The sequence below is a fragment of the Hoplias malabaricus genome, chromosome 5, assembly GCF_029633855.1.
Source record: "Hoplias malabaricus isolate fHopMal1 chromosome 5, fHopMal1.hap1, whole genome shotgun sequence".
Lineage (NCBI taxonomy): Eukaryota > Metazoa > Chordata > Actinopteri > Characiformes > Erythrinidae > Hoplias > Hoplias malabaricus.
In genome coordinates, this window is record NC_089804.1 from 20,012,634 (window position 1) to 20,039,051 (window position 26,418).

Sequence of the window (26,418 nt, forward strand, 5' to 3'; positions counted from 1 at the left end):
TTAAAGAGAAGGCCTACGATTGTGGGGAAACACAGTTCTAAGATCTGCATTTTTTATAGTGGTACAATGTGTTTGTGCGAAAACAAAAAACACTGTTGTTTGTATGTGTCTGAAGTGTAAATCATCTGTAAGTTTTTATTCATTGTTTGAATTAATTTGTTAATTTGTTTAGTTTTGTAGCACTGTTGCTAATGCAGTTAGCCGTCTCCAGAGTTTGGAGACATTTCCACCTTAAGTGATCTGTAACAGGAAAAATAAGTCAGTGTGACCCCCCTATGGAGCAGGAATAGAGCAACATCCTCATCTCGGTTGGTGCTTTTCTGCGTTTGGACTCTCTCCGTTGTCTAAAAACCTCCAGATGGCGTTCCTCTGTCGTGAGCAGAGAGAGAGAAAGCCTAGCACTGGACCCAGACACTTTGTTTTTTTACCCATTTACAGACACTGGGGCTTCGTAAACACATTAGAGCGGTTTCCAGAGCAAACCCACTGCAGAGCAGCACATGGAGAGGAAACGTCTGAATTTTATAAAAAGGGTTTTGATTACAGTCATGAACTTCACTTTTAAATAATAATGAAAGTTATTGAATATATAATTAATTCCAAACCATTTTGGGTTCTTTCTCTTTATTATTTCTTACACAATATAAAGAGCATAGCATTCTCAAATCATGGCAATAAATAAAAAATAAATGACCGCTGTGGAGAGGTGTGTTTATATGACAGTGACATTGCGTTTTGGAGCATCTAGAAAGGGGTGAAACTGAGCTCTGATACAAATCTGTGTTCATGTTCTCTGGAGGTGCTGGGGAGTGTTGTTGGGATGGAGCTCAGCCTCCAGAGTCCTGTGTGTGGATCACTGAGGCAGAAGAGCCAGAGGGCAGGATGCCCAGCCCAGATCTCCTCTCTCTCTTCGCCCCCAACAAACGCATCGGCTCCCACTGGAATCCATAGCTTGCATCTCGAGTGAAGCGTGCTTCAAGTCTTTGGTGTGCTTGGCTTCACACACACACTGTGGACACTGCTAATGATACACGGATGAAAATATACATTTATAAAGTGTATAAAATCCAGAGCAATTAAATGGACCTTAAAATTAAAAAAAAAAAAACTGTAATGGTTTTAATAAGAGAAAGCACGGCGGCGCATCAGGTAGTGTCACAGTCACACAGCTCCAGGGACCTGGAGGTGACTGTCTGTGAGGAGTGTGGTGTGTTCTCCCTGTGTCTGCATGGGTTTCCTCCGGGTGACTGTCTGTGAGGAGTGTGGTGTGTTCTTCCTGTGTCTGCGTGGGTTTCCTCCGGGTGACTGTCTGTGAGGAGTGTGGTGTGTTCTTCCTGTGTCTGCGTGGGTTTCATCCGGGTGACTGTCTGTGAGGAGTGTGGTGTGTTCTCCCTGTGTCTGCATGGGTTTCTCCCATCTGTGACTGTCTGTGAGGAGTTGGTACACGTTGGTAGGTGGATTGTTGACTCAAAAAAAAGTGTCTGTAGGTGTGAGTGTGTGAGTGAATGTGTGTGTGTGTGTTGCCCTGAGAAGGACTGGCACCCACTCCAGGGTGTATTCCTGCCTTGCACCCAATGATTCGAGGTAGGCTCTGGACCCACCGCGACCCTGAACTGGATAAGGGCTTACAGAGATGAATGGATGGATGGTTTTAATAAGAAATATTGGGTAGAATATTACAGAAAGGATTGATTACTTCAATAGAATTGTTTTCTTTATTGACCAAGTTACAAATTAAATGCTGGGGAAATGCTGTTCTTTTACATTTGTTTACATCCAGAAGCTCTGTTTGTTTTAAGGTGGAACGGTGTGTTTGAATAAGAAACAACTACATTTTTATTCACTGTTTGTATCACCACAGAAACACGTGTGTAACTCGAGTTGTTTAATTATGCAGCACTTTCACTCTGTGTTTACTTTCATGCAGTCAGCACACTCCCAAACTTAGAGTCAGTTCCATCTACAGCAAAATAAGTCAGTGTTACCCCCCTATGGAGCAGGAATAGAGCAACATCCTCATCTTGGTTCATGCTTTCAATGTTTAGAGTTGTCTCCTTTGTCTAAACACATACTGTTTCCCTTCCATGAGCCGAAAGCCTAGCACCGGACTGAGACCATTGACAGACTCTGGGGCTTTGGGGCTCATTAGACTGTTTTCCTGCACAAACGGCACAGCGTGAAGAAACAACCTCAGAATTGTATAAAACAGTTTTTTACGTAACATAATGAACACCGTGTTGATGCTTGCATTTTTTTTTACCTTTAATTTAAAGCTTAATGCTTCGTTATTTTAGGTTTGGCCCATTTTTTTTTTACACTTTTCTGGATTGTGGCAGTGTTTCTGTGTTGAGACACTGGGAGCAGATTGGAGGGCAGTTGCCGTCCTCTCCCTGGTCCAGGCCTGACGTCAGGAGGCTGCTGGCAGTAGGTTCCGGGATCATCTGGCGCAAGGTTAACTCAAGTGCGTTTTACAGCTTTGAGATACCCTCCGCTCTGTCAGGCGTCCTCTCTGCGTTCACCAGCCATCAGAACCGCGCTGGACATGTTTTCAGAGACAAACTCTTTGCTTTGGATGTTAAATGTTACATTTTGCAAGTGGTAATAGGACCTCGTTTCATTTTTGGAAATATTTCAATCCTTCCTGCCTTCACATGTGATGTGTATAACACCAGCAACAGATCAAATTTACTTTGTACAAAAACAGGTGCGATATTTCTGCGTTTTTACTTTTTCTTTACATATTTCTTTGTTGGTGTCAAGGATGGACTTAGAGCTGCAGTAATATCTATAGAGTGAAGTCACGATGGTGTAAACACTAGCAGAGACTTGGTAATTGACTTCACTCTAAAGACACTGCAGGTGTTGCTTCACCAACTGATTTACTGACTCCATCACTTCATATACACCATCAGAGTCATAGTAATCTAATTCAGTGTATAGACACTGTAGCTGGGTAGAGCTGTAGCCACAGTCTCTGATGGTGTTTATATAAAGTGGTAGAATCAATAAATCAGTGGGTGGAGTCAATTACCAAGTCTCTGTGTTTAAATAAGAGGTGGAGCCAGTGTTTCGTCTTAGTGGTGAGTGTGTGTGGAGCTATGGGTGGTGTTAATTAGAGGTGGAGTCAGTCAATCAGTGGGTTGTTGGTGTTTTGGGTGAAGTTAGAGCTACAGAAATGTCCAAAGAAGACGTGTAATGAACCCACAGCCGAGTCCATGCCCTAGCCACACATTCAAGAAACAAATGAGAGCGCACAGCCTTATTTACACCGAGCAGAACTGCAGGACTCACATGGGTTTAACACCTAGTACAGGACATGGGGACAGGACCAGCTGTCACTCCTTCTATTGGCAAGGAAACACACACACACAGGAGGGGGAGAGCCGGCTGTCATCAAAGTTTGGCTTCGTATCTGAGCAGATCCTTCCAGTTCCAGGCCTCTTCCATTTACAGGCTACAGTTTCCTCCGTCATAAAACAGGAGGGTGGAGGAGAAGGAGGCGGCGATAACGGCTAATTTCCTTCTTTAATTTGATATTGATTTGTTCTCTGCCCTGATTTACAGCCTAATTAATATTTTAATATCATGGTTTGTTAATATTACAGACACTTCCGCGCAGTTACCGGAAGGCGAGGGTGGTCCCGAGGGGCCCGAGAGAGACACTGCTCTGCTCTCAGTGGTGAGGCAGGTTAATGTTCAGGACACGGTACTGGCCTTTGACCTGTGAGGATGACCACAAAGCCATCACTGTGCATTCCTTCATTCCCTCAGCTACGGTTCAGTCCTCTCCCAATGCTTGGAACTGGATCAGAACCCAGGAAAAGGACGACCGTGTCCGTGGATTTGTGTCGGGTACTGGAGCTTGGGAATCTGGAACAGTGAGGTTGACCAGTGAACATGACATACGGTTGTGAACATGGAGATGTGGTTGATTGCAAATGTTTCCTTGGCTCCTGTCTGTCTATTTATTCATCCATCCATTTGTTCATCCATTTTTGTTTATCTACTCTACGACTCTCCATCCCTCTATGGGTGAGATCTATGGGCATCTGATTTCCTATTAGTCTCTCTCTCTCTCTCTCTCTCTCTCTCTCTCTCTCTATCCTTCCCTTTCTGCACCCAATCTCTGTGTTTATTCAGTATTCTATATTCTCTCTATCCATGTGATCCTCCCTCTCTCTTTCTCTATCCATTTATCTGTCTAAGCCTGAGACTGTCAGATGATCAGTCCATCATCCCTTCATCCACAGATGACACTATTTATCCATATATCATTCTATTAAACTGAATTATCTATCCCTGCAGCTGTCTCTATCTTCATCTCTCTGCAACTGTTGCCATGTATTGTGTCACCTTTAGAAAGACCCCCCTGAACTGTCCGAAACTTCCCTCTCTGACTCTGAAGAGCAGCATGTCGTATTTTACACTGGTTCCTAACCCACTGAAGACACTAATGGCTTTTCCACATTTAAGCCTGTGAAGAACCAGTCGGTTCCGTACAGCACTGTGATCCGGTTACACCCCTGTCCTCTGGGTAAAAGCTTTGGTTTTGGACGTCCTGCTGTGTCCAGCTGGAGCTCAGGTATAAAAATTCCTGCTGCAGCTGGAGCTTAGAGCAGCGTTTCATTCTCACATCGAACACCATTCTCCCGTTCCCCTCCTCAAGAGACTGGGCTCAGTTTCAGCTTGGCTTTTTACGGCTCAAAATTAATCACAACAAAACGTACCATTGTGGACATTGTGTGGCGTCTGGTATCGGCCCAGAACATGGCCGCCACTTCCTTTGTCCACGGCCCACCGAGGGGTTTGTAGACAAATGGACGTTTGGACGAGCCTGGGAAAGAAGTTGAGGATTTGGACCGGGCTCTGAGCGTGAATACAGCGCGGGGGGATCAGCTCAGTGACACAATCGTGCCTCTCACGCGTCTGAATGCGTCTGCAGGGTGATATGGGAAGGCTGGGTTAGAGCTGGGCCTTTCAGCACTGACTGTTTTGATGTTTCTGAAAAGGCAGCGTGACCGTAGAGTTCCGGGACACATCCGTGCCCTCAGTGAGGCTCTTTATTCTTCCTTTTACTTCTGTAATCCAATATTTATAGCCATTTTTATTTCAATGTTTTATTCCAAGCTGTGCTGATTAAAGAAATATTTCATCCGGAAGAATCCGCCAGATACAGCAGCAGCTCGGGCTGGAAATCGTTTTTTAAAATGATTTCACTCATTTATGTATTTGGACAATTATTTAATGCATAATAATGACTTTCACTCTGTAATTAGCTGATTAGTGTGGTGCTCTTATTCAGCTCAGTCTCAATGTGAATTCATACAAATTTTGACTAAAATCAAATCCCAGGACTCGTAAAATGTGTAATAAATACAATCCATTCTTCATAAACTCAAAGGTTAATTACTGACACCTACACAATTTGAAAATGAAATGTTCAACAGTTTACAGCACCCTCTCTGTGATCCTTCTTCAGGTTTAAAACAGAGGGTATGTGTGGGTTTAGTGAAACAGTGCCACCACTGGTCAGGAGCTTGCCTAGTGACCGTAAATTAACTACCAGTTATAACCAATTATAAATAATCACAACATGAGTTCTGTATCACAACAAATACACCAGCTCAAACATGGAGTCCTCCATCACTCCAGGGAATGCAGATCCACTGCTCCAGAGTGAAGCACTGTGCAGTTTTACGCCCCTCAGATCAGTGCTTGCTGCCTATAGGCTGAGGACGGGGAAACTGAGAGAAATTTAAGTAATTGTTTGATATTTGATTTGATTTAAAATGTACAGGATAAACCTTTAAACTGTACCACATCAGGACTTTAATCTGAGGAGACATTGTGATGGACAGCTGATAATTCTCAAGTGTTTAAAGGGTTAAGTAAATATCTCAGGGAAGGTTATCAGTGTGATAGACTCCAGCGGCGCTGCTGGCCTTGGGCTGCTGAGTGAAATAAGACTCTCGTCCCGGGCCCTTGCCCTCGGCGCAAATAACTGAATTGCATTTGATGTTTACATTATGGATCCAGAGCGCCTAGGACACGGGGTGTGTGTGTGTGTGTGTGTGTGTGTGAGACTTGACTCTGAAGCAAGTAAGTTAAGAAAATAACACAAGATGAACTATACCTTTGTAGCTCACCCTGTCACTCACACACTCACCCAGTCATTCACACATTCATCCAGTCACTCACACACTCCACTCCACCTGCCATGTGTGTTGGTGTGAGGGACGAAAGCAGAGCGCCAATCAACCTACAAACATGTACCAAGTCCTCACAGACAGTCACCCGGAGGAAACCCACGCAGACACAGGGAGAACACACCACACTCCTCACAGACAGTCACCCGGAGGAAACCCACGCAGACACAGGAAGAACACACCACACTCCTCACAGACAGTCACCCGGAGGAAACCCACGCAGACACAGAGAGAACACACCACACTCCTCACAGACAGTCACCCGGAGGAAACCCACGCAGACACAGGGAGAACACACCACACTCCTCACAGACAGTCACCCAGAGGAAACCCACACAGACACAGGGAGAACACACCGCACTCCTCACAGACACTCCCACCCAGGACCCTGAGACCATGCAGTTGTAGTGCCACCTTGCTGTCAACACAATGACCATTTAAAGTTAATTGATGAGATAGAACAGAAACCCACACCTTGATCTCACTTTTCTGCATCACCTTTGTGTCTTACAAGTACAAACAACTTCTCAACTTTAAACATTATGCATCATTAGCTGTGCTCCATTAATACAACTGTTATATTACCGTATCCTCAGTGTTACGTATGCAAATACTTTTGTCAGTGAGAACTCATTAGAAAGCCTAATTAGCTGCAGTTCACTGGCGCTGTAACGAAGCTGAGATGAAAAAGGGGAAACTTTGTGTTGAGGAGCGTGTGGTTTTTTAACCTCGTTTGCCTGTAATCTTGTTTACATGTTTATACTGACGTCAGGGGTGCCGTTGTTGTCGAAAACAGGATTACCACCATGTCGTTGAGTCAGGTTGTGAGTTTAAGTAAGTATTTAATTTCCTAGAATCCCAAGCTGATATTTGCATAGCTTTCTATTAGAAGGGGATCAGAGAAGCTCATGTGCGGCTCGTGTTCTCACGACTCTACAGTTACAGTAAAAGTGTTCACCGTCATTAAACAGAACGCTAATAAAGCACAGCCCATAAACAACGCACTGTAAAAAAGATCTGGGCCACTTTAAAATCTAGAGCTAACTCCTAATGGAGGAGGAGAAAAATGTGTCTGCCTTCCTTTGAACTTATTGTTTTAATGCAACCCACTTATTTAGATTAAATTAAGACTAAATTACAATTTTATGAGCTTACTTTACTTAAACTTCCAAATGTAATCCTAAATGTATTCCAATCGGTGCAGCTTCGTGGTGTTGCAGTGAATGTGTGAGTGTGTGAGTGACTGGGTGAGTGTGTGAAACTGTCCACAAGTGTGTGTATGTGTGCACTACTTATACTGCTATGCTATATAATGCTTATTATGCTATGCAAACATAGCTGTGTAAATACAAGGGTCAAGCTCAAAAAAGCTGCTAAATTATCCATGCTAATATCAGCTGACCATTCAACATCTGCCATGCATCACAAGCTTAAAGTGATTCTGATAACACGGAATAGAACTAGACTAGTATAGTGTCCACATGGTTTCTCAGTGCTAAAGCTCGGGTTACAACCTTTAAAGAGCCAGTCAAATGGAAAACCTGCTGCCCGCCCTAGTGCCATCTCTGGGAATACTGTAATATAAAAAATTATAAAGCTACATTTTAAATAAAGAGATTTGGTTCTATGGTGTGCATCAAGGGTGTATATGTGGACCTTTTGCACTGCTGCTTCGGCATCAAATGAATCCACAGCACGTGGCCGGGGTGAGTCAAGCTCTGGAAAAATAATTGCTATGCGAAGAACGACGCAGACGGCAAGTTCATTTGCCTGGATTTTAATCATTGTGACCTGCTGGCAGGAGGTGCCGCAAATCACTGATTTCATTACAAGTGCCCATTCTGTCCCCTCATGCCTCTCCCATTCGTCAGACAAAAGAACGGCAGCGTGTTTTCAATTCATGCTTCCATTTTCCACAGCATGGGCTTATTCAATAAAAGCACAGCAATGAGGCGAGGAGGAGAGGAGGGGAAATATATTGTGGTAATAATCGCTGAAATGAAAATACTTTGCCTAAATAATAGGCGCCAGCTTTTAAATCAGCCCCAGCTGACGTTAAACAGAGTTCCCTCCTTCCTCCTTTTTTTCACTTCACAGTTTTACAGTTAAGCTCGGTGTCCCCTCGCTCTCCGGGGCTCAGTGACAGGATGAATCCAAGCGACTGGACTCCAGCTCCATAATTCATTACACTTCACCAGGCCGCTGTCGTGAAATGCGATGCTAATCCCGTCTTTAACTCGCTCGTCCAACACAGACCCGGCGCAGGGATGGACGCTGAGCCGAGGTGTAAACGTCACTTCTGAGAGGACAGTTATTGTTTTAACGGCCTCCTCGAGGGCTACTACACTGGCTTTTCTCAGGTTTAGATGGGTTCTGAATGAGAGAATGAATCAGATGCTGGAGGTCCTCATCATGTGATTATAATGTTTCTGGAAACGCCTCCAGGAAGGAGCTGATGTTTTCTGGCATGTGGTGTCCATGCAAGTAGGTCAGCAACGTTTACCTACACTGCTCATCTGCCTTGAATACAAAGCCATGGTATAATGACGACACTTAAAGCAAGATACTACTCACAGAACTGACCGTTTCAGCATTTAAGAGACGTTCTGATGATAGCCATGAGTGATCAATTCTCCAGTGAAGTCCAAATGAGTTTTCTTCTGGAAAATGGAAAGCTAATTACTAGATCTAACAGCAATATTTAGAAGTTAGAGGGAACATCTACATCTGTGGGGAAACGCATTTCTAAGCTCTGTTTATTTTAAGGTGGAATGGTATGTTTGAGGGCGGCACAGTGGCACAGTTACACAGCTCCAGGGGCCTGGAGGTTGTGGGTTCCGATTCCTGCTCTGGGTGACTGTCTGTGAGGAGTGTGGTGTGTTCTCTCTGTGTCTGTGTGGGTTTCCTCCGGGTGACTGTCTGTGAGGAGTGTGGTGTGTTCTCCCTGTGTCTGCGTGGGTTTCCACCGGGTGACTGTCTGTGAGGAGTGTGGTGTGTTCTCCCTGTGTCTGCGTGGGTTTCCTCCGGGTGCTCCAGTTTCCTCCCACAGTCCAAAAAAACACGTTAGTAGGTGGATTGGCGAATCAACAGTGTGCGTAGGTGTGAGTGTGTGATTGAATGTGTGTGTGTGTCTGTGTTGCACTGTGAAGGACTGGCGCCCCCTCCAGGGTGTATTCCCGCCTTGCGCCCAATGATTCCAGGTAGGCTCTGGACCCACCGTGACCCTGAAGTGGATAAGCGGTTACAGATAATGAATGAATGAATATAGTGTATGATGCACATCCCTGTCCAGTCTGGTCCCTGTCCAGTGACCATGAGATGGGACAGGGATGCCAAATATAGTGTGACATAACAACTGTCCACAGTGTGAATAATTCTCCACAGACGTTTGAAAGAAGACTTTGAAGTCTGAGCTAGCTTTGTCTTGAGGGCCTCTCTTTGTCCAGCTGTGTTTAAGACTCATGTTCAAGAGAGTTGAGTGAGAAACAAAGAAAATGAAAAGGAATTTTCAAAGCATGTACCCCACAGGGGTCTTGTTTACAGTTCGTCCAGCATATGTGGCTCACCTTGTTTGTGTTTCCTCAGCTCAAGCTACATCTGGTTTCGGGATCACAGAGCAGTGCGTTCGACCCCACACCAGCAGGGGCCCACTCTGTAATTAATGGGAAGACAGTGATAGGAGGGTCAGGGTGATTAGAGGTAACTTTAAAACAGGAGTCCAGCCTCTCGGCCCCTAACACATTCTCAGAGCACCCCCCTCAAACCACTCAAAGCTCCACCGTCCAGCTGCACTTCATAATTAAGGGTCAAAGGAGCAGAGCCTGGGGAAGACGAGGGCAATCCAATTAATGTAGAGCATGTACAGATAACTCCCCACTTTACATTCGCTTGTCAATCACTTCTGTGTTATTATAAGCAGGTGTTTGTATGGAAGCTGTGTGGAGGATGTACAGTGAGCAAAAAGGCACTATGTTTATGTATTTACCATTAGGGCTGTGTTTTTACATAATTATGTCTATTCATTTCTTCATATATTCATTCATGTTCTGGCCAGGGTCATGGTGGGTCTTGTGCCTATCCAGAATCACTGCACACAAACTGTGTGTCATATTAAAAATCACAATTATTCAACAGAATGAACAAAAAAATGAAGCCGTGTGAAAAATGAAGAGTTTATTGGGCGCTGCGTTCGTTCTGAGCTCCATCAGTTTAAAGCTGCAGAAGACTATGATGGATTTGTTCTGTTCTTGGGGATAATACTGTGCCCAAAATTACATGAGATGGGGATTCTGATGTTAGAAATTGTGAGCAATTTAAAAAAATATACCCTGAATATTTAGCTCATATTTGGCTCATTTAGAGGCTAAATCTACAACCGATGAACCATTTTCACTGGAACTGTAGATGCAGCAGAGTCCGATAATCTCCAGCCTATTCTCTCTAATGTCCCACATTCTGGAAGATCTTCCCAGTGTTGAAAGTTAATAGCCTCAAGTTCTGGCTCTTGCTGTGTGGGAAATGGAGGACGGGAAAATGTCAGTGGAAATGTCAGTGAACACGTCACACATCCAACATCTTCTCTGAGACATCAGCGCTTCTCCATGTCATTCAGATCGTGATGTTCTGCCATCAAGTTCCTCGTCTGCTGCTTTTTATTGGCCTTGTCAGCTGCCTGGTGTTGACAATGACCCCGAGTGGATCGTAAGTCTGATCTATCGTCTAAGTGCTGGTCCCTTTTGGCCTGTGTGGTCAGCTCTGGGGTCAGGTCGGAATTAAGCATCGTGAGGTGGAAAACAATAGAAGCTTGTCACATTGTTTCTGCTGTCCAGGACTGGGCTGGAGAGCCAAGAAGACCCAGGGGAGGTGTTTATTATCTTTCACAGAGGCTCAGAGGCTTTGTCTGTTTGGAGAATGGAGGCTTTCTTGTGTCTGTGGTGAGGAGATTTCCGTTAATCGTCTCTTGGAGACTGAGACGATCGTGTAGTGTTTGTGTGGCCATTTGATCCAGACAGTTATGTTTTAGAGGCTTTTTAAGACTTTCCCACACACGGATGTCAGGCTTTGTTTACGATACCCTATAATGCGTGTAATGCTTGATCAAAATTCAGAGCGGCCGATAAAGGGTTGAGTATGGAGAGGGAGGAGAGACGCCCTGACGAACCCAAGTCTTTGCTGAACGATGATTTAAAGCAAGACGCTCTACAATATGAAATGGGTCGTGTTAAAGCAGGCGTAATTTAAATAAACACAAGCTTGAGTGAAATGTCAAATAGCCTGAGCTCATTTTTCTTTTTTCCAGATGCAAAGTGACTTGTTGAGCCAAATAACAGCTCATCAACTTATAACACTTTCTCTTCTAACAGCTAAAATTGTCTTAAAGTGATGCTTGAAACTGAAAATAACACCATTGTCCACTCATCCCATATCAGACATGTTTGCTTCTTTATTAAAGTGTGTAGAGTTGAGTACTTTAAAACACAAGAGAAATCTTTATGTAGTGAATATTTTCCCCTCCACAGTGGAACACAGTTCTGTTTCTTAATGAAACGTCTGTGACCTGCTTTGGTCCAAACCCCACAGCAGTGTTCTCCCCCTGTGTAAACAGCCCTGTTCAGAACGCCCGCTTTCAGCACCTGTTCCTTTAAATGATAATGAGCCACTCGCTGTTCACCCCAACCCCGAGCGCACAGCAGTGAGGAGCAAGGAGCAGAAGCTCTGGATTTTAGCTGTTTTCGCTCAGTTATTTTTTTTCTCCATTCTCACTTTCTCAGGTTTTACTCAGAGTTTATTTCTCCACGCTCATTGCTATGTTTAACTTTGTCTTTGCACTCTCACATAAATGTGGGTCTAGTGCTGTGATTGGACAGACTCTGATGAGGGGGCGGGGCAATTCTAAAGTCTCTGCACTAGACGTCAGAAGTGGAGCAGAATCAGAAGGACTAGTTTTATCCCATGTTTTCTTACTTAGGCAGCACACAAAAAACTGACTGGTGTCTTGTTTCACAGTTTGTGGGTTGGTGGGCTCCAGATTCACACATTAATAAGCATATGTTCTGATACCCTTTAAAGTCCATGAGGGATCCTTGTGCTTTTACTTGCAAGGAATCAGAACAATTATATAGCCCAGGGAATGGAGCTTTGTGATCACAGCTTGGGAACATAAACCCTTAAATATATAGGTTTGTGTCTGTTTCAGCTGTGTGACAGACTTTTGTCTTTGAAAAGAGCAAATATTGACTCAACAAGTTATGGTCTATTCACACCTCCTCAACCTCGATGCTGATAACCACCCGGGTGAGAAGAGCACAAAGGAACGTGATGTATTAGCTGTTTGTGAGCCTGGACGAAACTTTCTTCTGACAGATGCCGGTACAGGGGTCCTATTCTCTCAGCTCCCCAGCTGACACGGACAAGCCCTGAGATGCCGGGGACACAGGTTGCTGGCTGTCTGCTGATCATTCACTCTGATGGACAAGATAATGGAGTGAGATAATGGGCCACTATCCAGAGGCCGCAGGACGCTCAATGTTCATCACGGCCCTTGCTGTCATCAGAGCAGACACATAAATACAGAGGGGCAGGATTCTGAGGGGCTGGATACTGAGGGGCCAAGGCCATGATACCAGGGCTCTGATATCATTTCTGCCACTGCTGTTTGAGGGAAAGAGTGATGGAATGAGATATATTAGTTGCTAGGGAGAATTTGGCAGGGTTTGTTGTACATTTCAGGGCTCAAGGTCTCACCAGTGGATGAAGTGTTTCTCAGACTCTGAGCTGAACTCCCTCAGGGCTGTACTTCAGGTTAAATGCAAACGCCATAATGCAAAGGCCCTTATTGCTTCTGCCACCTCTACCACCATTTGAGGGATAGAGAGATGGAGAGAGGGTGGGAATGAAAGAGATGCTAGATTCCAGGGAGAATGTGAGCTGATGCAGGGTTTCCATAAGTTTGAATTCAAAGTCTTACCTCAGGGCCATGTCTCTCAGACTCTGGCTGTGGGTTTGTGGTTGGTTTCCAATCCAAGTCCCACTCTATGAAGAAAAAGGATGAACATTAACAGTGAGGTTTCTCACTGTTACACCTTCACTGAAGGCACACTACCCTTTCAAGGGTGAATACAATCAGAGTCTACTGGTCAAAGTCACTGTTAGTGGATCTTATTCACAATGTGATATTGCAGCATGCTGCCCAAGAGTAGTTGCCACAGCAACGGTGAAACTGAGAAAACGGCTGATGTATTGTAGTATGGATTTTGTTGATACTGGAGTTTTCATAAATAGTGCATAGACAAGAACTTCAGTCACAGCATAAAAACAGCTGCAGGGGCTAGGATCCTCTCCTCAGGCCGCTGTGTGTTCTCTCTGTGTCTGTGTGGGTTTCCTCCCACAGCCCACACACACACATGTTGGTAAGTGACTGTGTGCACCACAGGTGTGAGGGTGCCATGCCCTGTCCAGGGTGTGTTCCTGCCTTGAACCCAGTGACTTTAAATGGCCTGTGCTCCTAAATCTACTATCAGAATGAAGGTGTTACAGAAAAGTAATGGATGAATTCATAAATTATTATTATTAAGCAATATTTAAACTGCTATGTTCACTGTATGCACAGCTGGATTGCCCTACCAGTGTTAAAAAGAATTAACCTAAAATTACACCAGCAGAATTAAAATGTTAGTAGCTTCAAAACCTGTGCTTGGGTTTACACTACACATAGAGTTATGGATAGTACTTCACCTGCCTTTCAGTAATGATGACGTCCTACTTTTTCCTCACGTTGATGTTCAGCTTTTGGAGTACAGAGTAACCCAATTTCAATAATGTCTTGGTGCATGGACCTTCATAATGTGCAGTGTCATGAATATACCTCTGCAGTGTATTATAATATGTCATAAATGTCCTTTGCCGTTAAAACATATTCTACACCGACAAATAGCCTTTTCCTGGACATTACAATCTCAGAGATGGATATAAGACATGTTTCTCTGGGAGGCAAAATGATGGAAAGATGTGAAAAAAATAAAAAGCATAGGAGACTGACAGCTCCTTGACGAGTTAGGAGAAAATGCATAGCTCGATTTTCCATGGAGGTCTTTCATCATAGAAATGTAGAGGTGCAGCTCTTGGAATGACACCGTCATTATTGTTGTTTACTCTTAGAGTTCGCTGATTTTTAGTGTGGCTTTTTCTATCCAGTAGCACATAGCTACCACAGCCATTTCCAATGTCTTAAAATCAACTTCTTTTTAATGGAAAATGCCCAGCTTGTCGTTAAACCCAGGCAGATCAAAAGGCTAATTGAAAATAATAATGCCTCATTGAAATTCGGTGGCCCCAAGTTGCTCATAGGGGAGAAATAATGGACGACAGGGTGTAAGTTCAGCCCGCTGTGGTCAGAGATCAAGAAATCCCATTCCTGTGTCGTAGAGAAAGGAAAGTTAAGAAGATAATTGCTCAGGAAGTCTCGGGCGATAGTCAAGTCAAACTCGTTTTGAAGTTTGCAGAGGGTTTGCTGCAGCGGTCAGGAGGCTCTGACACACTGACCTTTCAGAGTGGTTCTTTGTACAGCAGGAATCATGCGTGTAGGATGACACTGAGGTGATGTGGTAAAGCGTCTGCCATTTCCATGAGCGAGAATGCTGCAGAGCTCAGAGGGTATAAGGATTTTTTCCAGAGCAGAAAGTTCAGATCAGAGTTTCTCATGAAAACCTGATGAAGGACAGAATAAGTGTAGAGTGCAGGGTGATCTGCAAACCTGAACTGTTATGCAGCACTTATTCAGCCTTCAAGGTCTCCAGGAAAGACCCAATTATATTTAGAAACTATTTTTGCTAAGTGCAATTTTTCTTGCCCTGAAAATGGTTAGTATTTTTGATCTGAGTCTTCTAGGTTGGTGCAGTAAAGAAATCAGCCTCAAAGTCATTGTGATTGTCAGGAATCATGGAGGGTGAACTGACGGAGGCGGACGCACACGCAAAAACACATACTTTAGTAACAAAACAAAGAGACTTTAATAGAAAGGCAACACACAGGGAGCTAACAGAGACAGACAAAGGGAGCAAAGCAGACTAAACTAAAACACAAAGAGCTAGACAGACTAAACCTAAAACGGAGAACTATAGCAAACGGGAAAGACAGACAGACTAAAGACCTACACAGAGATACTTGACAGAGACCTAGACAGAGATACTTGACTAAGACCTAGAAAGCTAAATAAACACAGATAGCTAAAGCTAAACATAAACACAGTGCCAAATCTGAAACTAAACACAGGGGGCTAGAGCAAAAACGACAGACAGACTTAATAACAGGACAAAGGAAATGACTGAGACAGACAGACCAGACTGGGTAACACGACACAGCAACATTGGAAGTGGAACAACATGACAGGAATGAAACGAATGACCAACAAACAAGAAGTGACACACAAGACACACCTGTGACAGATAGCGAGGAGGACGGACAAGGAGGCGGAACAAAGGCGGGACAAGGGCGGAGACATGGACAATAACAAACAGAGCCATGTGCTGAGAGAGCACATGGCGGGGAAAACAGACAGGACAGGACAAGGGCGTGACAGTGATGCTCCACTAAGCTGTAACAGAGAGAATAGGGCCTCTGACATTGCTACTCCAGACTCAGCACTGCAGAAACATCACTATGTAAATTTTGGAGGAGGGTAGGGAAATGAAAACTTGAAGATTGAAATCTAAAAATCTGATATAAGGAGCTCTGTGTAAAGGTTCAATCATTGGTCCATTTTTTTTTATGTGATTGAGTTCAAGAATAATTTTTTAAGTTTGTGGAACTTCACCATTGTGATCTCAGTCTGAGATCTAGAATTAAAGACAATTTGTCATGGTCAGGGATGGCAAAAAAATGCAAGAAGTGGGACCTGTTTGTGACGTGACAAAAGGGTTAAACATTTAGAAAAGGAAGAAAAATACTCATAAAGAGTGTGAGTGCTAGGTGAATGTGTGTATACGCACTTGGCTGAGTTTGTGTTTGAACCACTGACCTCAGGCAGAGGACGGGAGCACTACTGCTGCACCACACACAAAAAATACAGCAGCACATTCATTAAGCTGATATTTATTTTCTTGTTTTTTTTTTTTAACCTTGCAGTTTTTCTTTCTCATTTCATTTACTTTAGTTAAATGAAATTAACATGTTCTGAGTGTGTCTCTGGGTTTAAATAGCCTTCTCCTAGACAATCACCTGGGTATTCTGGAAGTCGGAGTTCTTGTTAGAGGCTGCTCTAACCCTAGAAGCGCTGTGTCTGGTTTATCTACTTATACCTAGAAGCATCACACTGGTCAATCTGACTGCAGTAAACCATTATTAAAATATATAACTAAAGCTTTGCACTGGATATAATTTCAGAGTCTTTCTTTCATAACTTTCCTAGAAACATCAATTTAATAATTTACAATGTTCCCCTTTTTTTAAAATCATTCTTGTGAAGACTAATTTAGACCAATTTCTTTCTACTGTTGCAAAAATAATGGCATCATCCCAAAATAAAACTGTGCTCATCTTAATTTTCTGCAATTCAGCACAAGATAAAGGTAAATAAATATTGCATTTATTACACCTACATGTGTTCTGCACCTTGCTTATAGCATAGAGTGCCCAACGAACGCTTACAGATGTTTTCTCCTTTAAATGTGTGTTTAGCAATGTGTTTCATCACAGAGGTTAAGAGAAAATTACTGCTGGGGCAGATGGTCCTAGAGCAGCAGGGACAGTGTCCTCCCTGAAGAAATTCCTGTAGGAACACTGTTTTTGGAGGTAAAGCACATATGTTGCTGACTAAACCTCAGGCTCCAGGACTGGGCCAGACTCTCAGATTCACAAAAATTGAGTCTGCCACTGCTATTTATACCCTTTAAAGTGACTGGGAAAGGCAGCAACTCTAAGCTTGCAAACCTGAATCCAGATCTCTCCACAGACTCTGAGATACCATTAATATTTTGGCTGATACTGCTGCACAGCTGGAGAAGTGAGATCACTCTCAAGCTTTTTTTCATTTCCCTTTTCGTTTCGTAATTATTACATCTGATAAAACGCGTCGCTGTATTGCCTTGATATTGAATATTCGGCTCAAGGCGAGTGATTATTGAACACATTAGGAAAAACAGCCTGGAGGTCCTTCCGTGTTGATTAGAGATGGAGATCTTTGCCTAGCATTTTCTCATAACTTCATTTGCTGTGTTATGCAATGGAAGGCTCTGTGGCAGGGGGGACCATATTTTTCATCTTTAGAGCTACTTTTCCAGAAGATTGACAGAACATCATGATCAAACTTTGAAGGTGGAGGTGGATGACTGAGTTGAACCGACTACTTTAATTGGACAATATATGGGGGGTGGGCTTTTGCTTTATATTTTCATTTCAGCGAAAGTCTTTTTCATTGTATTTTATTCGACCAATTCTCAAGCAGGGCTTCCCAGTGATCATCAGTGAGTGTGGACTGATAGTTGAACTTAATTTATTTCTTGTGGGAAAAGGTTGATTCACATTATTTAAATGAGAAATGAGGTGCAATCAACTAGTTCTGGGTGATGAGAGTGCAAATCATTTTCACAAGTAACTGAATTATTCCGATTACAATTAATGAAGAGTTATTTCATTACTCTTTTTTTTTTCTTGCCTTATAGTTCACTAATGGAGCTTTAACTGTAAATATACTCCAGTATTAAAGCTAGGATTGTTTTTCTAATTTGCTGGGTCTCTTTTTTGTGCACTCATTGTGCACTCACTGTGTAGTAATATAGGCTCGATTACATCAAATAGAAATTCAGTTCACTTTTGATTATTCGCACAGCCCTATGATTAACCAAATTGCATTGTGCAACTGAAGCTTTGGGCACTACTCTGTGGCATCAACGTAAACACTAAAAACATAGTGGATACAGGACAAAAGCCTGAAAAGTTCCATTTTTTTCTGGGAATGTTTTCACCTTCTACGGTTTGGCCTTATTTTGACGCCATAGAGCTGGAATCCCTCCAGTTGCGTGTTGATGTAAAGCTGAAGGCTAAAATCCCACCAAAGGGAACATTATTGCTCTTTAAAACTAGATGGATGGAGAGAGGCTAAGCGTGTTTTGCGACTGTCCAGGGATTTAGTGTTGGCATCACAGCATGGTCGCGGTTGAGTCTGAATGCTTAAATGCGCCACTCACTGTTTCATTACATAACTCACAAAACAATGAGTGCATTATGCAGCCTGTCCGAGATGATGAATGCATTTTCAGAAAGAGATTCTATTGCCCAGCGCTCCATTATTTGACCAAGCAAAATCTGCTGCCGCTGCAGTACGACCGAGCCGTGGCCTGACCACTGTAAACTTATTCCATCTAGTTTTCAGTCTAATCTCAGTCCATAGTTTCTGTACAGAAGGCAATATTTGCTGCTGCTTAGATCTAGTATGAATAACCCTCCAGTATTACCAGCATTATGAGGACTACTGTCATAGTCAGATCTGCCGGAGTCATTAGCCACACTCTGGAAATTTTCATATTTTCTACTTTACAAACACCAAACAGTTCAAAACTAATTCCATCCCTTTACATCTTTCTGAGTAAACGACTGCCCACCTGTCTGTCTGGACACTGATGGATGACTGTCGAGACCCTCCTCCACGCTTCAGACCAGCTGCCCACGCTCCAGCAACCACCAAGTGCCTTGAAGCTGTCCCTACACTGAAGTTCTCATGGACTACTAACTATCATCACCAGTAGATTGACCAGAGGAGGATGGGTCACCCCTTGTGAGCCTTGGTTCCTCCCAAGGTTTCTTCCTCATCTGGGGGAGTTTTTCCTTGCCACTGTTGCCCCTGGCTTGCTCACTTGAGGGTTTTACATTTCATGTCAAATCTTTGTCTTACTGGAATTCTGTGAAGCTGCTTTGTGACAACATCAGTTGTGAAAAGCGCTATATAAATAAATTTGATTTGATTTGATTTACATGCAGGTGGTTTAGCATAGCGGATAACGACTGGGGTTGATTCCCCACTCAGACAATTACAATATTTCATACCTATAAGAGTAGTGTGTCTTCAATTTAGCTTTGGTTTCTTATAAAGTATTTCAGTTGTTTGATTACACTGTGTTTAAGTCATGTTCTCATTTCTTTCCAGATTCCTCAGATCAGCTACGCTTCCACAGCTCCAGAGCTGAGTGACGACCGGCGCTATGACTTCTTCTCACGTGTGGTTCCTCCGGACTCATTCCAGGCCCAGGCCATGGTGGACATTGTTAAGGCAATGGGCTGGAACTATGTATCTACAGTGGCTTCAGAAGGGAGCTATGGGGAGAAAGGAGTGGAGGCCTTCATGCAGATTTCTCGAGAAGCAGGTAAGCATGTCAAAATGTGTAAGAATTATAAGGTACTAAAAATCTTAATCCCCTGTTCACAGTGACAGTGAAAGTGATGGAAACTCTTAGGCTGAACACATGAATAATGGACTGAATGGAAGTCTACGGTGATGTCAGTCAGTTATGGAGATAAAGCTGTGTGTGAAAGGTCTTCAATGAAATGATGCACAGTCATCCAGATGTCAAAACAAACAATGTGCTACACGCCCCAGGGATAATTCCACCCTTCTCCCTCATTAACGAAGAAAGCCAATTGATGAGACATGACTTGTAGGTTTTAGGGCATAAATTAGACTCGGAGCTTCCTAATGACATGGAAGGGAGTTGGAGTGGCAGTCGGAGATGCCGTATTTAATCCTCCATAATAGTCTTGTGCTAATAACAAAGCAGTTACATGAATCGACTTCTGGCGAAGCTCCTCAAGGGTGTCGTTTTCTTCTCCTTGTCCCAGGAACGTGCTCCAATGCCATTCCACATTTCCCTTTTGTGATCCATCCCCAGCGACTCATTATTTGGTTTCATGGTTGTAATCTTTTGGCAAAAGCACAGCATCAAATAAGTTTGCTGGCAAGCCTCTGGGATATTCTGGCACATTATCTTGGTCTTACCCAGTGAGTGATGTCCTTTTCTGGCAGTCAGCAAATATTCAATCATTCACAAGGCAGAGTGTTTTTCTTTGTTCGTGCTGAGCTGCCACACTTAATTTTTGATTTTCTGCCATGATCAGGTTGCTTTGATCGCTGTTATAGCAATGTGAACAATGTAGAAAACACAATGCACTGCATCTTCAAAGGTTGGCACCTCTTATAATCAGAGATTTCAGCTACTATACTGTGTATCCATTTATAACACCCTGGACATTGTGTACAAGCTCTATAGAAAAGCAATGCCAAACACGTTTAGCTGTAAGGAGCATAAGGTTACCATGGTCAATGCCAAGTGTCAGCTAGAGAGGTATGAAGACCCCTAAGTATTTACTATTGTGCCATGGAGCAGTGGTTATTTTGTTCCATGGTGATGTAGTTCCACCTGACTATAATTTATATGGCTGCATACAATCAAATACTCAATACAAAGTCCCAATATATGTTACAATGCCTTCCTAGAAGACTAGAGTCTGGTAGATCAGCAAATGGGATAGTGACTTCCTGTTTATACTCTTGATTTCAGAATAAATGTTGATCATATACCTGACCTTCTTTACATCTATTTTTATTATGAGCATAAAGACTATAATATATGGGCTGTTGTGGTTTAGAATCAGATTTACTTGGCTGCAGCTTCACTACAAATAGATCCTGAGAATGAAAGCAGGTGATTGGGCATGGAGATGGAAGGTGGTTGGAGAGTCTAAGGGATGGGAGTGAACTTCACAGCCCCCCGATGATAGGAACAGAGTGAAGAATGGAGTTTTAGCTTGTGCTCCGAGTGGCAACAGCATTATTACAGAAACAGCTCTATCAAATACTATGTAAATAATGTTGCTGTAATTAACAGAGGATAATCATTTGTTTGGAATTAGAAATTACATTTATTTCTGGTGAAAACAAAAGTAAGCTATGAATAAAAGCCACTGTTAGGGAAGCCTTGATGTTTAGAACATTTTTACATCACAATATTTTATGACTGGTTATGATATATGATATCACTTTGTTCTGGAGCAGTGGTTATTATACAGTGATAAAGTTTTACTCGAGACTTTTGGCACGGGTTACAGTGGCATTGATGAGCCATTTACACTTGTTTTATAATCACAAAGCAAGCTCCTAATCCACGGGGGGTGCTGTTTTTCCTACATCCACACAGGGAAACTGTTGAAGGACAATCCTGCAGCTTCTGACCTTCTGGAGATTAGATCTAGAGTTAGAGTTTTGGTCAGGGTTAGGGTTTAAGGTTTAAATTAGGGTTGGAGCAGGATTGAGAATGATATTTCTCACTGGGTAGCTGACAGAGATTCACATGTACATGCACAAAATTAGAGAAAATCCCATGAACTTGATGTTTCTCTAATTGCGATGTATTTTTTGTAGCAGATGAATGCTTCACTGTGTGATGTCTAAAGGGTTAAATGAATAGCTGCTCATTTCTCAGGTTGTCAGTCATCAGAGATAGTCATGCTGCTTGAGTACAACTCATCTTAGACTTCATTTAACTATAATCATGGCAATAGCCCCAACCCCTGCATCCCTGGTCTTAGTGATTAATCTCCTTGGTCTGCGTTTTAAAGTGCTATGTAGTGGGATGGGATGTGCTCTGTGGTGTTGGGGCGTTCTGCATATTGATCATCTGAGGTGTTCCTCCATCTGTACTTTCAGTGTCTCATTTCCTACTCAGCTCAGTCTCTTAATTAGAGCTACTCTCTCCAGCTTAGCGAGAGGGTGGAGTGCATCTCTATCGATTACCGTTGCAGTGGAAGACGGAGATTGGGCCCATGGCTCATCCTGGCTTTTTTCAAGCCTCAGAGCAAAGCTTGTATCATTGGAAGCCAAGAACATTTGGTAGCACTTCTTCTGAATTTTCACGCTTCAAAAGACTTCAAAAATGTATATATAGTGCCTTTATGATTTATAATACCTGCTATAAGCGTGTGTACGTGATTGGACGTCATTGTAACAACACTTAATAAGGCATATATGTCTATGACATCATGAAAGTAAGGTTCATTAATGTTTATAAGACCAAAATCATATATTTATATATAATCGTGTTGAGATTTTTTTAGATAGAGATTCGTGAACTTGTAATTTGGTAAATCATAACTTATGAAAGAACAATATATCTTGTGTAATTAAAACAAGCAAATTAGTATTTTCAATGACTAATACCACATCATTTTCTCAGAAATCCTTCATAATTTTTGAGGTTGTATCACAAATGTTTTTAAAAATTAAAAATAATTTTAAAAATAATAATAATAATAAATATAAGCATGTTCTGAGGAATCAGGAATGAATTGGTGCACATTTTGTACCACAGCTTTCATTTGCCATCACCCTAGCAACCACCAGGAATCATAGCAACAATCTTGAAACACCATAGCGATCACCTGGTACAGCTCAGCACTAGCCTGAAACAACTTATTAATCACCTGAAATAACTTTATCAACAGCTAATGCAGCCAGCTGGAACACATAACAAACTGCCTGATATATCTTAGCAACCACACGGGGCAACTTAGAAACCACTTCAGATATCATAGCAATCATTTAGCTAAGACAGTTTAACCACATAGACACAACATAGCAACCATGTGAACTTTCCATTTCAACATTTTTCCAAAATTTATTACCAATTTGTTACAGGTCCTGAATTATTATATAATAATTTACACTGTAAGAAATAAAGGTTATGTACAGGTACATTTCTGTCACTAAAGCTACAAACAGTGTAGTGTATCTTTGAAGGTACAGCAGTGGTGTTAGAGTCCAGTTGTGTTCCCTAAAGGTTCATTACATTCTCGTCTCCAGAAGGAGAGTGGGATATGTTTGATCAGTTCATTATAGAAAAAAAAAAAGTCTTGGAGATGAATGGATATGAAATCAACACAACTTAAAAATCTACAATTAATATATTATATGGTACAATTATATTCCATAATTAAAGGTAATGAATATGTTCCCTTGAGGGTATCACCACAGTAAGTGGTTTTCTGAGAGTATAGCATTAATTAGAAAAAGGACATTGGATTTTTGTTAAAAAACAACTTGTTCCCATGGCATGACTCACATATTTCCAGTCTATAGCATGCTACTGTGTTATGTAACCTGTATAAGGCCATATACAAAATCTTTCTAAATCTATATAAAAACAGGACCTCAGGAAGTGTTACAGAACTTTTCTCCTGCAGGTCTGGGCACATGTGGGACATGATATTTATTTTTAGCAGGTGTTTGGCCACAGTTGAACAAACCGAGCCGAGTGCTAATGTTGACGCTTATAGCTGAGAGGAGCAGCGTGCTGAAGACATTGTGTACTTTTTGAGAGGCTGACAGAGCTAGCTTGGTGGGTGGATGCCTATCTCCAGGGCTGCCAGTGTGGAAGGTGGAGAAGACTGCTGGAAGTTATTTGCCTGTCCTTCAAAGACATGAGAGGAGGTCTAGCAAGGGGAAGCGAGGAAATTTTATCTGAGCTCCTGAAAGGCTGCTGTCCGTAGCCGTGATGCATGTAAAACAAGGCCCTGGGCTCAAGCAGAGCAAAGCTGAGTTTTACACTCTAATGTGGTGTTAACAAGTTCTGGGATAAAGGAAATACTGCTTCTCAGTGCTTTCCAAATGCTACAAGTTTAGGGATGATACTGCTTTACACTTTGTTGCTATACGGGGATAATGGCATTGTCATGTTAAACTAAGTCAAAGGCAACACTAAGGAAAATGAAAGTGATACAAAGGGTTCTTTGATGATGCCATAGAAGAATAACATTTGGTTCCATGAAAAGAAATTCCTCACTCAGTTTTAATGTTCCTTTCCAATTTAAACATAATTATTAAAATTGTTCTTTATGAAACCAAAAATTGTTCTTCTATGGTGTCACTCAAAGCAACTTCTGTAGCACCATTTTTTATTTTAAGAGTGAAAGGACTGAGAATGCTTTCTGCTTAATGGCTGCATTAACATTTTTTGTTAACACTTGGGGCGGCACGGTGGTGCAGCAGGTAGTGTCCAGGGACATGGAGGGTGTGGGTTCGAGCCCCACTCCGGGTGACTGTCTGTGAGGAGTGTAGTGTGTTCTCTCTGTGTCTGGATGGGTTTCCTCCGGGTGACTGTCTGTGAGGAGTGTGGTGTTTTCTCTCTGTGTCTGCGTAGGTTTCCTCCGGGTGACTGTCTGTGAGGAGTGAGGTGTGTTCTCTCTGTGTCTGTGTGGGTTTCCTCCGAGTGATTGTCTGTGAGGAGTGTGGTGTGTTCTCTCTGTGTCTGCGTAGGTTTCCTCCGGGTGACTGTCTGTGAGGAGTGTGGTGTGTTCTCCCTGTGTCTGCGTGGGTTTCCTCCGGGTGACTGTCTGTGAGGAGTGTGGTGTGTTCTCCCTGTGTCTGCGTGGGTTTCCTCCTGGTGCTCTGGTTTCCTCCCACAGTCCAAAAACAGACGTTGGTAGGTGGATTGGCGACTCAAAAGTGTTAATAGGTGTGAGTGTGTGTGTGTTGCCCTGTGAAGGACTGGCGCCCCCTGCAGGGTGTATTCCCAATGACTCCAGGTAAGTTCTGGACCCACCGCGATCCTGAACTGGATAAGGGTTACAGATAATGAATGAATGAATGAATGTTAAATCTTGTTTCTATAGACTTCCATGGATGTTAACTGGATAATTGTCCAAATACCAACATTTGAAATGATATCTGTGATTGTGAAGAACACAAGGAAGGAGCTCACAAACTCAAAGGTTCTAAAGCAAATGTGGTGGTAATGTAAGAACTGTGACATCTAAAAGAACCGACTGATGGTTATTGCTGCAATTGTGGAGGGTGGACTTCAGACTGGAAGGGCACTGATTTGTTTACCAGGACGAGCAGAAAAATGACAGTGGGGGAGTGAAGCAACACCATTTTGTCCTCCCTCATCATTTGCAGCAGAAGGCCACTGAGCAAAACCCTAACCCCAAACTGCTCCCTGTGCTCTGAGGTGGCTGCCCACCATTCTGGATGTGTGTGTGTGTGTGTGTGTGTGTGTGTGTGTACAAATCTCATTGTGATGCTGTGCAATGACGATAAAACCGTGTTTGACATTTTATGTCCATCACAGCAACAGATTAATGTCCCTTTAGAAAAGAAGCTCTGGACAGTTTGGTGGAGGTCTGTTCCCTCGCCATGAAGCTGGAACGCTTATTCCAGATTTATTCCGACTGCCATTCTCTGTGTCAGTTTTGACAAGTGTTTGGACTAGTGTACCATGCCTAAATCTGTCCTCCCTGTCAAATTACCCACACCTAGCACTGCTTCCAGGTATTTGTCAGCTGGTATTTGTCATCTTAACTTTGCGTTGCCAGGGATGTGCTTTGGCCCGGTATCATGGCATTTGTTGTCGTTAAGGCCTGCTTGGGATTAAAACAGATGTGCCTCATATTGAGGACTAATTTGCTCATTTCATTGTCCTACAATTCCAAATCCAAAGCCCTGGCTCTTCCAGGCTCTTGTTAGTTTCACTGAGCTCAGATGAATAAGGAAGCATACCTCACAAATACACTGCGTAAGACATGGCTCCTAGTCGGAGTCTCTGAGTGGAGAGGATTTGTGGTTGTCTGGTTTTCTGTTCAGCCTCGACCTGCTGTTTAAAGGCAATGTAGACAATTCTGGAGAACTACTGTTCTCACAGTAAAACAACCTTGACCTCCTGTTTGTTTTCATTCAGAAGCTCCACATCTTCTAAGGTGGAATGGTATGTTTGAGTAAGAGATGTCTGTATCTTGAGACCAGCTTCTTTCTCAAACGTACTTGTAGGCATGGCTTGTTTTCAAACTAGAGATGCTTTTGAGCTCCAGGACCAATCCTCAAACATCTGTAGCTGACCTCACTAATATTTACAGGCCTCAGAACTGCCAGGTCCTGTCAAAGTGCTCTGGCATCTATTTTAATACCTTTCTAGAAGTGTAGAAGCCCCTACTGCAGCAAACCATGTTTACCTTTGTAGTACATTGGCAAGAACCATGTATTTGTAAGAAAATACCTCACAATTGCACTAAAATAATATATTTTCCAAGTCATCTTTTCTCAGTGAGTCCTAATTGAGCAGTGGACTGCCAAGTTCTCGATGTGGGGGTTGGCAGATGCCCACGACTGACCAGTACTGACCAGATTGACAGGGAGAGAGAGGAACTAAGCCATGTTTTCTACCCAGAAGGCAGAAGA

The 26,418-nt window shown here is 42.8% G+C and overlaps 1 protein-coding gene across 2 annotated transcripts in view; it reads left to right on the plus strand.

The window, feature by feature from the left end:
* grm7 (glutamate metabotropic receptor 7) overlaps window positions 1-26,418 on the plus strand; it is a 200,501-nt gene that overhangs the window by 38,966 nt on the left and 135,117 nt on the right. For both annotated transcript variants that reach the window (XM_066670922.1, XM_066670921.1), the window contains exon 2: window positions 19,345-19,561. In XM_066670922.1, the coding sequence (XP_066527019.1) occupies window positions 19,345-19,561 (217 nt within the window). The remainder of the gene's footprint in view (window positions 1-19,344; window positions 19,562-26,418) is intronic.